Source organism: Eulemur rufifrons, chromosome 17, assembly GCF_041146395.1.
Source record: "Eulemur rufifrons isolate Redbay chromosome 17, OSU_ERuf_1, whole genome shotgun sequence".
NCBI lineage: Eukaryota > Metazoa > Chordata > Mammalia > Primates > Lemuridae > Eulemur > Eulemur rufifrons.
In genome coordinates, this window is record NC_090999.1 from 30,712,347 (window position 1) to 30,726,118 (window position 13,772).

The window sequence follows — 13,772 nt, forward strand, 5'->3', positions numbered from 1 at the left end:
TACATGGTTATTCAACATAAATACAAAATTTATTATTCAGAACAAGGATGCTCTTATAAAATAATTATTTAAACAACTAATGACTCTTCTGTAGGAAAAATAAGGAACACATGTGCACCATATAAAAACTAATCATACAACTTTCAATATTCATTTTTTCAATCTGTGTTCATGTCCCTCAAATCAAGGTTATTTAATTTTTTTAAAAAAGTGCATTGTATTTAAACAAAAAAAAACAAGGTTAAAACATTCTGTAAGGACTATAAGTGACATATAAGTGACATCTACTCTAGAAAGGATATAAGAAAGATTTAAAAAAACATTCTGTCAAAGTTGTAACATTTCTCAAATTCTTAAATTATATTTCTAAATAATCATTTTTCAAAGACTGTCAAATTTGACAATACAAAGAAAATGAAAGAATCCATCAGGTTATGACTCATCTTATTTGGCTCATATATAATATTTAGCTGATTTGCAATAAGATGCCAAATAGTTTAACTATGCCATTTTCTGATGAAAATGAAGATGAACAGAAAGTAGTACATGCAACACAATGTCATTAGAATTTTCCCTAAAAGCTATTTCCAATTGTTCAATACTGTAGCATTCTATACCAAATGAGAGGATAAAATTTTATATCTGGAAAATTTTGCAGAAAGTGAGTGTATTAGAAGTTATCCAATGCTAATTACCACACAAGTAGACCTATTTCTCATAGCACATATAAAACATGCCATTACACATCAGGGCTTCTGCTGCCCAGACTTCCATGAAGGTAAAAAGCAAACAGCAACACACCATTTACATGGCCCTTCCTTCATATGTGCATTTTCTTAAAGAATTCTGAAGGTTGTCAGAGTACGTACTTACAGAATATTTTATTTTCTCCAATGATTCACTTGACTTAATTGTGTTTTAATTTTACTTTCATAATAATAACTAATAGTCAAATATCATTAAAGAGCATAATTTATAAGAATTACATATATAAAAATGTGTATAAATATATGGCATATATAGTGTATACATATAACACTATATACACATATAAAATATTTATCTTCTCAACAACCCCATGAGATACATATCTTATTATTTTCCTCATTTTATAATTGAGGAAATTAAGGCCCAGTTATTAAGGTGGTGGAAGTGTGATTCTAACCCAACAGTTCTTAACAAAACTATATGTCACCTCAAAATAATATATGCCTATAGTCTTTTTTTAAAGTAAAGCATAATTAAAGAATTATAAGAAGAACATATAAAGCCTCACCCCATTCCTTTCACTCTACACATCCACTTTTCAAAGTCAACCACCCTAATTGTTTCATTTGGCATTTAATTTATATTTCAAAGAAAAATCAACTTATCAACTTTAAAAACTATCCATTAGATGCCAATTATGGAAGATTAGGACTTAGCTTCCTTATACCCCCAAAGCCACATATATCTTTCTCTTGCCCTCCCAGAGTAATTGCACCACAATCTTTGCTTAAATCATTCAACCATATTTACATTATTATGACCAAATAAGCATTACTCACTGCCAAACCAAGCAAGACACTGTGATTTTAGCCCCTTTTCTATATACCTTTAGATCTTTCTGGTATTAGTAAAGGTCCATTATCTAATTGTATCCAATGTACTCCTCAAGTATTTATATGAAAGTTATAGATATTTCGTTCCAAATGATCTGTGGGAAGACCTGTTTTTTTGTTTTGTTTTTGTTTTTTTGAGACAGAGTCTCGCTCTGTTCCCCGGGCTAGAGTGCCGTGGCATCAGCCTAGCTCACAGCAACCTCAAACTCCTGGGCTCAAGCGATCCTCCTGCCTCAGCCTCCCGAGTAGCTGGGACTACAAGCATGTGCCACCATGCCCGGCTAACTTTTTAAAAATTTTATATATATATTTTTAGCTGTCCAGATAATTTCTTTCTATTTTTAGTAGAGACGGGGTCTTGCTCTTGCTCAAGCTGGTCTCGAACTCCTGAGCTCAAACAATCTGCCTGCCTCGGCCTCCCAGAGTGCTAGGATTACAGGCAAGAGCCACAGTGCCCCGCCTGCGTGGAAGACCTGTTAACAATACTTTTCAAATGTTGATATCCATCCATTCTTTTCCTACCCTGAAGGCCTTCCTTTAGAGCCCTTGCTTTCCTGCAGCAGTCTAGACTAGCTTCCTTCAAGGCCAGCTACTCAGGCTACTCCTGAGACTTCCTATCAAGGTTCTTCTGTGTTAGATCTCATTTCCTATCTCTATGTCTTCACGTAGTTTGGTGTAATTTCTTGTTTTGCTAGAGCACATCATCCAGTAAGTTTCTAAGAAAGGGTATATCATGGGTGGTTAATATTAGAGTTTTTGAATTCCGAATGTCTTTATTTAATCTTCATATTATGGCAAGGTATAGAATTCTTTTAGAAATCATTTTCTATCAGAATTTTGTAGACTTTGTTATTCTGTCATTAACTTGAAGCATCCTTCCCATTTCTCTATATGTAACTTTCTCTTTGGAATGTTTTATTAACAGTATTTTTTTTTTCCTGATTCAGTGGTGTTCTGAAGCTTTTGCATGATGATCCTTGGTGGAGTCTCTCTCTTTCATGGTGCTGAGCACTCTGTGAATCTCTAAGAACAAACATTTCATTTGCTGCTATCTGGAAAATTTTGCTTAAAATGTTTCTGCTGATTTCAATATGTCCATTTTCACTCTTTGTTCTTATTCAGGAATTCCTTTTGGTAGATTTTGACCTTATGAATTAATCCTTTATTTTGCCATATTTCTTTATATTTTCCATTCCCTTTTCTGTTTTTGCTCTGAGAGACTTCCTGTACTTTATTTGCTAACTCATTTCATTCAATAGCTGTTTCTTATTCTCTTGCTATTCTTTTCCTAGTATATTATTCTTATTTTATAGATAAAATATCTTTCTGAAGATTTCATTTAAAGAGTATGTTTTTAATAATTCCTCTTATCCCAGGCCTCTGGACTTTCTTTTTCTGTTTGATTTAGTCTTTCTATTTTAAGAGACTTTTCCCAAAAGTCTGATAATCTTTTGTTTTCAGTCCACATTAAGCAATGCAATACAGAAAAATATACAATTACAGCCTCTATGTACATATGTGGGAATTTTTGCAAACTGATTAAGTAATAAATATGATTTTTTTATTGGAAGATGTCAAAATGTGTCTCATTGAAAGTATTTTTCTCAGTTTTTTGCCTGGAGAGAAATGACCTGGCTCCAAACATTCTAATGTCAGCATGGAGAGTTTTGTATTCAGTATGGAAACCCTTATTTAATCTTGTTTTCAGTAGGGCTTTCCCAGAACTATTTCTTAACTGGCACCTCCAAGTCCTGAGCTCTTCTGTGTTTCAATGAGTAAAGGATTGCAGAAGTAGAATAATTTCTCCATTAGCTTTCTGTTTTCCAAAATGTTTTAGGGATCTATATCCTCTGCAGTCTCCTCTTTCATCTACTTATAATTGTGTCTGTGTTTTTTCATATTATTCTGGAGTGGCTTCAAGAAGGAGGAAGTATAAATGATTAAGTTTAATACATCATGTTTCCCTGAAGGTTTGGAGAATTATTTATATTGGTAGCCTTGCTTCTTATCGTGTAAAAGAGTTGGAATGACGGAATTAAAGTTCAAAAGAACTGAATTCCTGGCCCAGTTCTTACTATTTATCTATGTCACTATATTCATGCTACATAACTTATCTGAAGTTTCATTTATCCATCTGTATTTTAGGCAGGGAAATGTAATAGTTGGGGCACACACTTGCAGTGGTGGGGGAAGGGGATGCCAAGTGTTTTGTAGGGAAAGAAAGAGATTGCAATGCTTTCATCTGGATATAGTAACTCTAAGATTAAATGTGTGTATGACCTGGTTGGATGCTAATTCCTTGTACCTTCCTTCAATAAATATTTATTTAAAAATCTGTGATATTGACCCAGCAATCTCACTCCTAAGAGGAATAAAAACACTTCTGCACAAAAACTGGTACAAAAATATAAATATCAGTAGCATCCACAATAGCTGAAAACCAGAAACAACCCAGATGTCCAATATCTGATAAATGGATAAATAAAGTGGGTATATTCATAGAATTGAATGTTATTAAGCAGAGGTAGGAATAAAGTATTGATACATGTTACAACATGGATGAACCTTTAAAAATCATTATGCTAAGTTAAAGAAGCCAATACCAAAAGACTATATATTGTATAATTCTATTGATATTAAATGTCCAGAATTTTTAAAAATCTATATAGACAGAAAGTAGATTAGTGGTTCCTTAAATCTCAGGGAGAAGGTGAGAGGGAAGAGATAAAAGTAAGTGTTTATAGGTACAGGATTTCCTCTTGAGATGATTAAAATGTTCTAAAATTGATTGTGGTTATGGTTACACAACTCTGAACTTACTAAAAAACATTGAATTGCAGAATTTAAATGAGTGAATTATATGGTATGTGAATTGTATCTCAAAAAAGTTGTTAAAAATAAAGCATCTAAAAATCTTGGCCCAAAAATGTCTATTATGTGCATTTTTACAACATTGGGAATGTAAAACTAAATAAGATTGATGAGGTAGCAAAGTTGAAATTCTAGGGAAGGGAAATACATAAAAATAATTATAAATTCTGATGAACAAGGCCTACATAGAAAATAAGATGATCATAGGATTACAGTTATGGCCTAGATAGAAAATAAAATGAGTGTGAGCCTAATGATTAAACTGAAATCTAAATGATGAGTAGAAACTAGCTATGTGGAGGGACAAAAAATGAAAAGAAAATTTCAAGTAGTGGAGTTAAATCTGACATTAAAATCTCTGTGGCAGGAGAGAACTCAGCTTGTTCGAGGAGCTGAAAATTTACCTAAGTGGCTGAAACAGTTGCATAGATAGGTTGAAATTACGCAGGGTCTTGCAGCTCACATCTGTCAAATATATTCTAAGAGTAATAGAAGGCCACTAATTTTTTTTAAACAGAGTAATAATATTATTATATTTGCTTTTTTAGATCACTCTTGCCACTCTATGACGAATGGAATGGAGGACACTTTAAACTTTCTGTCCTATTTTTTATTTATTTTTTTTTCCAGGATATTATGGGGGTACAAACGTTTTGGTTACATGTTATGACTGTGTTTTTCTAAACAGCAAAGTCAACCTTGGGAAATCTCCATTACTCTTGTCATTTTAACAAGTATCTCAACTGGTAGCAGTACTAATTGGTAAATCAATATGCATAGAAGCTCTAAAATGTTCATAGCCAGTAATTCCATCACCTGAATTTTTCCCATAACATAACGAAGACTAATGCACAAAGATGTTTGTTGCAGCACTATTTATAATACTGAAGTACTGAAAACAAAGCTGGAAGTCCAAAATTTATAAATATTGCTAAATGTGTGTTATGTAGAATTAGCCTTATTTTTTAAGAGATACAGCTAATGCCTTGAAAATAAAGTCAGGTAAATAAGATTGGCAAGTTGTAAATCTAGGGCATGCATAATTTTGCTTTAACTGAGTGGTTAATTGTCAGGTAAAATAGAAAAATACTATGAGGAAATTAACCAATAAACTTGAAGGGTCATGAAATCAATTTTGTCAGTCAAAGTTGGGTGAAATGTATCAAATAAATGCTCAACATAAAAATAATCAACTTCTCTCTATATATATGTTTATATATACATAATTGTATATAGATATCCCTTCAATAGTTTCGGTAACATATGCAACACACACACAGACACACACACACAAATAGAATTAATAAGCCATGAAGGTTTATTTTGCAAAAACAGAAAATTACAGGGTATACCAGGGATTCCCTGATTTTTTTTTTTTTTTCTGGAACATCAGTGGTAAGTTTTACATCAAGATGCCTTCACAAAGAAAATTATTTTTAGAAGAAAAGTACTTGTCTAACTAAAAAGTTTTTTCCTAGTGCATGCAGATGTTTTTCTTCATTACCACTACCTCTGCTCCTAAAATAGTGTCAAACTAGCTGATAGTTTGCTGCTTCTTTATACAAAATGATAAAATGAAAATTCATCACAGACTCTGAAAATTCCCAGTACTCTTCATATAGTGGTAATGATCTACCACAATTTGTGCTTTACTTACAAGAGACTCTATTCTAAAGTCCTCATCTTAAGCCCAATTTTTATCTCCAAGAAATAAAGTGAATTATTTTCTAAACATAAGAATTGTCCTCAGAATGGCTAGAAGTTCACCTGAAAATCACATCAAATGTATTTTGCTGGTCCCATGCTCACGTTAGGACACAGGTTCATTGAGTGAAATAATGCAGAATTATAAATACTATTTATATCGCTTTTTGGTGGTGATGTCAGTTTGTGGGCTTTGATAAAGCAGATATAGTTGAATTCAATTTTGTTAAATAAGCCTATGATAAAAATAAGTAATATATCTTTCCAATTATTGAAAAGGCAAATTCATAAATACAAGTCCACATAATTAAATATGATTGATACAGTGCATTTGTCCACTGAGTCTCCTTTTATAGCAAGACCCCCAAAAGCAGTTTTAAAGAAAATTTCTCAGAAAAGAAAGGAAAATGTTTTGTAATCTTGATATAGTGTATCACCATAATATCTACTAAATTCAATTAAATAGTGAAACATCTGCTAAAATTTAAAGTTATAAAATTTATAACTTACATGTATATGAAAAAGTATCCGAATAAATTCACACTTCCAAATCTTTCAAATAATTTCACTTTCACTAAGCCTAACAGTTGCCAGGCCCCTTAAGAGAAACTTAATTGAATTTATAAGATATGAAAAGGTTCACCTAACATAGCAGAAAATAAATAAATTCTTATGGTTAATTTTGGCTATGTTGATATGGAAAGCAAATAAAGAAGCGTTGCTGGGAGAATACAGAGTGCATTTTGCACAAAGATAACATAACAGTAGGCTAATTAGTCCTTAAACCCCAGAAGGTTGAATTGTTTTCTTGTGAGAAGCTCCTGAAGACAAACGTTCTCTTTATGACAAACTGTATAATGTGGATGAAGCCTCCCTCCCTAATGAACACATCAGTGATCTCTGACATCAGCACAGTTGTAGGTGCAATCCGAGGCAGACATGGAAGGCCAGAAGTGGCAATATCTTCAGGAAATGACTCCCGTCTCTAGAGTCCTTGGGTACTTACGATATAATAAGCTTTTCACACACTCAGGCTAATGATGAAAAGAAGTGGAAGAATTAAGAAGTCAAGATGCAAAATCTCCTCCCTTTTCAGGAACAAAACATTGGCTGGCAATACATACATATGGAATAGGAGCGTTATTTTTAAAGGAGCCCTTGTGTAAGCATGATCCAACAAAATAATGTCAGAATCCTTAAAATGGCAAACAGCCTGGTGATAAATTCTTCCAAGATAAATTACTTGCATAATAAAAATAATCCACAAAAGTATTCTAAATATTCTTTCAATCCAAATTTGAATGATATAACTACTAATTAGCTATAGAAAGAAGCACAATGCTTGGCCAGTGTCACTTTGCATTAAGTGAATGGAGAGTAAAATTTTATCTAGTTAATATATAATCACTATTCAGTTCAAATATTCATATTTAACTTCCAAATTAAATGTATGCATATGTTGTTCACATGAAATTCTGTAAGACTGAGACCATGCCCTCACTACACAAAGATCAATGTAAATTCTTTTTATAGTAAGTATTCATATTTTCCCTAGTTTGGGTGTTTATACACCATGGTATAAACAAAAAAATGAGTTTTGTTTTGTTTTTTAACTAAATTCTCTAGCTTCCACCCAGTTATTTCTAATAGTATGCATAATATTGAACTCTTCTTTACTCCCTGAAGATTTCTAACATCATCCTCTCTTGAGAAAAAAGGGAAATACAGTGCCTCTGCCCTACTTACACTGGATGTAGGAGAAAACTACCTGCCAGACACAGCAATAGCACTCTTGGGCTCTGGAGGGTGAGAGAGACTCTAGCTACCTAGCTCTCCGGAGGTCTCAGTGGGAGGACAGTGCTGCCCCTTTAGGGAAGTGGAAAGGAACCAGCCTTAGAAATCATCCTGAGAAGGGAAACTAGAACAATAACCAAAGTCACAACCTGCTCTGAAGTAAGAGCAGACAGAGTCAACTTCTATGGCCATGAAAATGCATATGAAAGTACCAAGGAAAAAAATCTTGGGATCTTCATTTCCAATATCTCCCCTTCTTCATGGAAATTATTCTTAAGTGTCACTTGCTCAGTTGCTAAATAATAAATGAACTGAAGTTTGGCATTTTAGGAATTGTAGCAAAGCACCTCCCTTAGAGTATCCTTCAGGAAAGGGCCTGAGGTGAACAGATCATAACCATAGACATTTCTAGAATCTGTTGAAGATTACTCACACATTGCTTTTCTTGCTGAATTGTCAGAATTTTGTCCTTTATATTTTTGCTTTTTTCATTACATTATCTTGATATGTTACAGGTTTTGGAAAATCTTACATTGGTTTTGAGCCCATACAAAAACATTAATGATATAATAATAAGATGTCAATATTTCTGAATGTAAATACGTGTATGATCACTTCTATAGTTTGTTGTTTTAGAAAACCAGTGTATATTGTAATTATGAGTTTTAAAATCTATTTTTTTCAGATATCTTACTGTTAAAAAATCTAAATAGTAATTGTTTATGTCTGCTATTTTCTTTTGTACATTTATACAAGAGAAAACCAAACATTCCAAACTACTCCACACTGAAGTCTATGTAACGTATTAGCTCACTTTTTAATCATTTCCCATCTCTTTGAAACACATCATCATCTAATTTCAATTTCTTCTTTTGTTAAGTAACAATGTTTGTTTTTAAAAAGATATTTTGTCTCAGAAAACTTCCTTGGGAAAATATGGAGAATCTACTAATTTCATGAATTGCATTCATTCAAAAGGTTTTGGCACATTATTCTAATTCCTGAAACGTGGTCCTATGTTTTTATTCAGTAAGTCAGAAAAAGTTTATTTATTTTATATATGCTACTATTTTGAAAAGTATAGTCCTTTTCACATTTTTGAAGAAATAAAAATATTGTATGTAATCATTTAGTTGAGTGTGAATTTAAATAAACAAAGTTAAGCATTTTTTAATACTGAATCTCATATATATGGACATACCATGTTTATTTGTTATTAAGACTGAAGGCTGTTTATATGTAATTTTTCATTTAAAATTGTAATATGAGTTGTAACATTTTTCCATTGGTGATTGAGGAAGAGATAGTATTTTACACTTAATTCCGACCTTTAAAATTCTAAAGCACTACAATCTTATGTATGTTAGAACAAGGTCATTTATAAATTTGCTTCCCTGAGTATCTTCCTAGTGGAGGAAACATGTTTGATTATTTAGGAAGTCCTTATAATATCAACATTCTCTCAATCAACTCTCAAAGCTGTATGGATTATAAATGTCATTGGGTTTTTTAAGTTCTCCTTCTGACTTTGTTGTGTGTTTTTGCAAATAATTACCTTAAAATTATACACTTTCTAAAATCCATTCACTCTAGGCACAAATAACAGAGGCAACTGATTTCTGAGACAATAAATATCTCAGAGAAGGGGAAGACAGTCACTCCAAGCCTTTGTGTGGCGGGAGTATGGGTTTTCCACAGTTAATATCATTCAGAACTGTGGACAGCTCCCGTTAAGGCTTGGAGTTGTCAATTTCCCTTAGTTTCTAAACACATCTCAAAGTAATGCTGCTTTTTATTGCTATATTTGTTTGCTGTTTAATAGAAGCCTATTAAGACTGCTTAGTATGTGCACATCCTCCTCTAGTTGATTCCTTTTTTTCCTTTTCCAACTAGTTCAGCTAAAAAATAAATAAATAAGTATCTCCCTGAGTTACTGGTTTTGAATGTTTAAATGGAAAGTCCTGCCTTGTTCAGAACTAATAAAACTCTGCGCGCACGCTAATAAGAGGATCTACTTCACGACCTTCATTTGACAACCGCTCAACACTCTTACAGCCGAATGAATCATACTTGGAAGACAAATAAGATCAGAAAACGTCTTAATTGTAATTCTCCAAAGCAGAGTTCTCCTGCTGACAGTTCTCCTGCCCTTCTTTCCGAGCTGGGGAACTGGAAAGAGATTTTTTAAAATAGGCTTGTAGTCAAGGTCAAGAAAGGGTGTTGCTCTATTTCAGGAAGGGGGCTCCGGAAACGCCCCCTGTCTCTGTTTCGGAAACTAGAGGCTTCCTGGCAGGCTCCTGCCCAGCCTGGCAGCGCCCGGCTCCACTGAAACCTCAAGTTAGCGAATGTCCAGGCGCAAATTACCCTTCTTCAGCCTGCCTGCCACTATTTGGAAGAAATACAGTGAGGATACCCAGTGCCTATAAGCAGAAGAAAAACAGATTAACCCTCCCCAGGGGCAAGATGGTCTGAAATAGCTAAGACGTGTGAGTCACTGTCTCCGGTAACACCATCTTCTCCTGAACCCCAGAAGCCTCCTTTTTCCCCTTTGGGAGGGATCCACGTCTTGGGGGAGCAGCGCGAGGAAGGATGTCTGCCTGCCTCCTTACACCCTCATCTCCGAAGTAAAAGTTTCCCTGGTACAACTTAGCATCCTCCCATCCAGGGTCATCGTGTTCTCCATCCTCCCCCGGTATGTCCCCAAAGTTCAGAAGGCGAAGGAGAACCTGCCCCGGGTCCCGGGCAACAGCCACTCCTCATTCAAGCCCCTCCTCGGGGGAAACGAACCGGAGAGGAGCGGAGCCCGATCGGCCCGAGCAGAGGCTGCCGGCAGCGCCACCCCCCGCCCGCCCTCCGAGTCCCCGGGGCGCCCCACTCCCAAGACCAAGGAAGCTAGTTTGAGGGCGCGCCTGAAAGGAGGGTGGGGCGGCGACAGGGAGAGCTCACCTGAAATCACTGTACGGGTGAATAATCCAGAAGCCTGCAGTTTTAACCCTTTCCTGCTCCTTCTCCACCGCCTTCTGGCTCCCAAACATACGGAGGGAGAATTTGTTGACCCCGGGCTGCAGCATGGAGGTGAACTGCCTTTGCATGAAGCCGTACGGCCGCCGGGACCCCTCGGCGTCTTCGAAGCCCCCCACCGGCTCCTCGCCGCCACCGCCGCCGCCGTCCACCTTGAAGCACACGGAGTTGCCGTGCTCCTTCGCGCCGGGCCCGCCGCCCCCCGGCGGGGTACCCAGGCGCTTCTCGGCCCCGGCCGGCCCCGCGCCCGTCGCGGACGCCTTGGCTGGGAAGACGCTGTTGCCATCGTCCCGGCTGTTGGACGAAGAGTTGGGCTTGCCGCCTCCTTCCATGCCCAGAGGACGCGGCCAGCGACGGCGCGGGCTCCAGACTCGCCGGCCGCCCGGCGCCGGAGACACTAAGCCAAGCGGGCAGGGGCCCGAGCCGGCTGCCGGCCAACCCGGCTGTCCGTCGAGGCGGCGGCGGCGGCGGCGCCTGCTGCTTCCCGCCCGCGCCGCTGCTCGCTGCGCGCCTCGCTCCCGCCGCCGCCGCTGCCCTCAGTGGCTGCGCTCCCGACTCCGGCGCGGCTGGTGCTGAGGCTGAGGCTGAGGCTGCCTCAGCGAGGCGAAGCGAGGCTCAAGCCAGCCCTCGCGCGCCAGCGCTTCCCCTCGGCTGCCCTCTGCTGGCCGGCAAGGGTCTCTCCCCGCCCGCACACCGCACACGCTCTCCCTCCACTCCTGCTCCACTTCTGCCCAGCGTGACATTGAACTCAGGAGCCCTCGCAGACATCTATTTGTACATGTTGCGAGAGACCCGGTGTATGTTTGCACGAAATAGGGGGCAGAAGGAGAGAGCACGCGCAACAGAGACCAAGCCTGAGCCAGTGAGTGTGAGTTCGTCCGAAAGAAACAAACATCCTGAAACTCATGAAGACATTGACGCCCGTCTGAATGGTATTACAATTCAGAAAGGGAGGACAGGCTGACTCTACGTGCCGAAAATTCACATATAAAGCTAGATGCCCATTAGAAAATAAAGTGTAACAATGGAAAATAGAAAAGGGGTGTATGTGTGTGTGAGTTAGTGTGTGTATGTGTGTGCTTTTATTACGCGCGCTCAAGAGAAAGAGAGGCAGAGGGTAAAAGCTACTAGGTCTGTGTAATCCTGTGTAACCAGCTGCTTGGGGCTTTTCAGATTAAGGCTCTGCACCTGGGGAAGGACAACTGACCTCCTTGCACTTATCCCTGTTTATTCTTAACAGTTCCTTAAGCAGAGGATGGGATTTCTTTCTTACCAAAGGCACTCAGTTCAACACGCATGTGAGCAGATCTATCAGCCACCAATACTGAGAGAAAATTGTGTGAGGGAGACCTCACCTGAGCTGACCTATCTTTTTAGATAAGTTATGTAATCAATAAAACACACTAAGAGGTGTGTGTGCTGGTCTATGTTTACCTGCACCATAGAAGGAAGTCAAGATGTCTTGGAATCTCGTCAGAATGTAATCACCCTTTCAGATGAGGGTTGGGGTTTGGGGGAGTATTGGCAAGTGAAATTTATAAAAATGCTACCAATGCAGAGGAAAGCATTCTGTTTTCTCTTATTCCCGCTGTGTCTCCCAAACCCACTGGATTAGCTAAAGGAAGCAAAATGTGCTGCCAAACCCCACCAGTCACTCAGCAAGGCAGCCCCGGAGTCTGAAGAGCTTCAGGACTCCAGAATGTCCCGAAACATCTGTTTCAGATGCAAGCACTGCCTTCCTGCCCACAGCCTCTTCAAAGGAAATCTTGTCCTGCCAAGAGTCCCTGATCCCCTGGGTTCCTGTCAGCCACATTTTGCAGAGAGGGGGTGGGCACCTCCAGGAGGGAATCTATGTCAGCTGGCAACCAGTAGCCTATCACTAAAAAAAAAAAAAAAAAAAAAAAAACGAGTGGGGCTAATTAAGGTGTTTCCCTGAAAAATTGAACAGGGATGAAGCCAATTAACAACGGGAGAGGCAAGGATAAAGACAAAGGAAGACTATTGGATGCCTTTATGAGGGATTAAGAGGCTGAGAAAGGAAGCAGAGAACAGAGAAAAAAGTAGAGAGAAGCAAAAACCAGAAGCCATTAGGACTAACTCTGTTACAGTTCTGTAAGATTTCCCTTACCATTCTACTTACCATAGCCTATGCTAAATCTTTTTCAGTGAGCTATGTCCTGACTCAGACACCATCTGTTTTCAACTAATCAAAAACCAGAACCCTAAGAAATAAGTATAGATGGCTAAATTTTAATGGTAAGAGATAGGGCAAATGTGAACAATATAGAGTTCTGATCTATCAAAGTAGGGACCTTGGAAATCAAGAGGTCAGATGAGGATACCAGGTGCTGAGGGCAGAAGGAAGCCACGGGGATGGATAAAAACAAACATTGCCCAAAGCACAGTTCTGCCCAAGAAAGGCCGGATTACTCAGGCAGCTTTTCTTTATTAGACTAAAGATGTTTCCCTACTTTTCTCCCATTCTGCATGCTTCCTCAATCCCTCTATTTTCAGTCATGAGTGTGACAATGTATATTTTAACATAAATTTTAAGTTTTATAATAATGTAAAAATATAACATCTAAAATGTTATGCTGAGTTGAAGTAAGTTTCTCTTTTCTTTTAGCCAATCCCTCTATTTGTTCTATTTTGATTTAATCTTAATCATGACCAGGCAGTTATTTTAGTAAAAGTTTTCTGAGTCTCAGTGTCTGCACTAAACTAATATAACAGAATCACTGAAAAACAGGGTCTCAAAATAGCAGTAAGAAATGTCTTAAA

General features: G+C 37.8%; 1 protein-coding gene across 1 annotated transcript in view; it reads right to left on the reverse strand.

Annotated features, from left to right (window-relative positions):
• HCN1 (hyperpolarization activated cyclic nucleotide gated potassium channel 1) overlaps positions 1-11,323 on the reverse strand; it is a 328,222-nt gene extending 316,899 nt beyond the window's left edge. Inside the window, exon 1 of the mRNA XM_069492480.1 lies at positions 10,917-11,323. Within this exon, the coding sequence (XP_069348581.1) occupies positions 10,917-11,323 (407 nt within the window). The remainder of the gene's footprint in view (positions 1-10,916) is intronic.
• Positions 11,324-13,772: the final 2,449 nt, after the last annotated feature.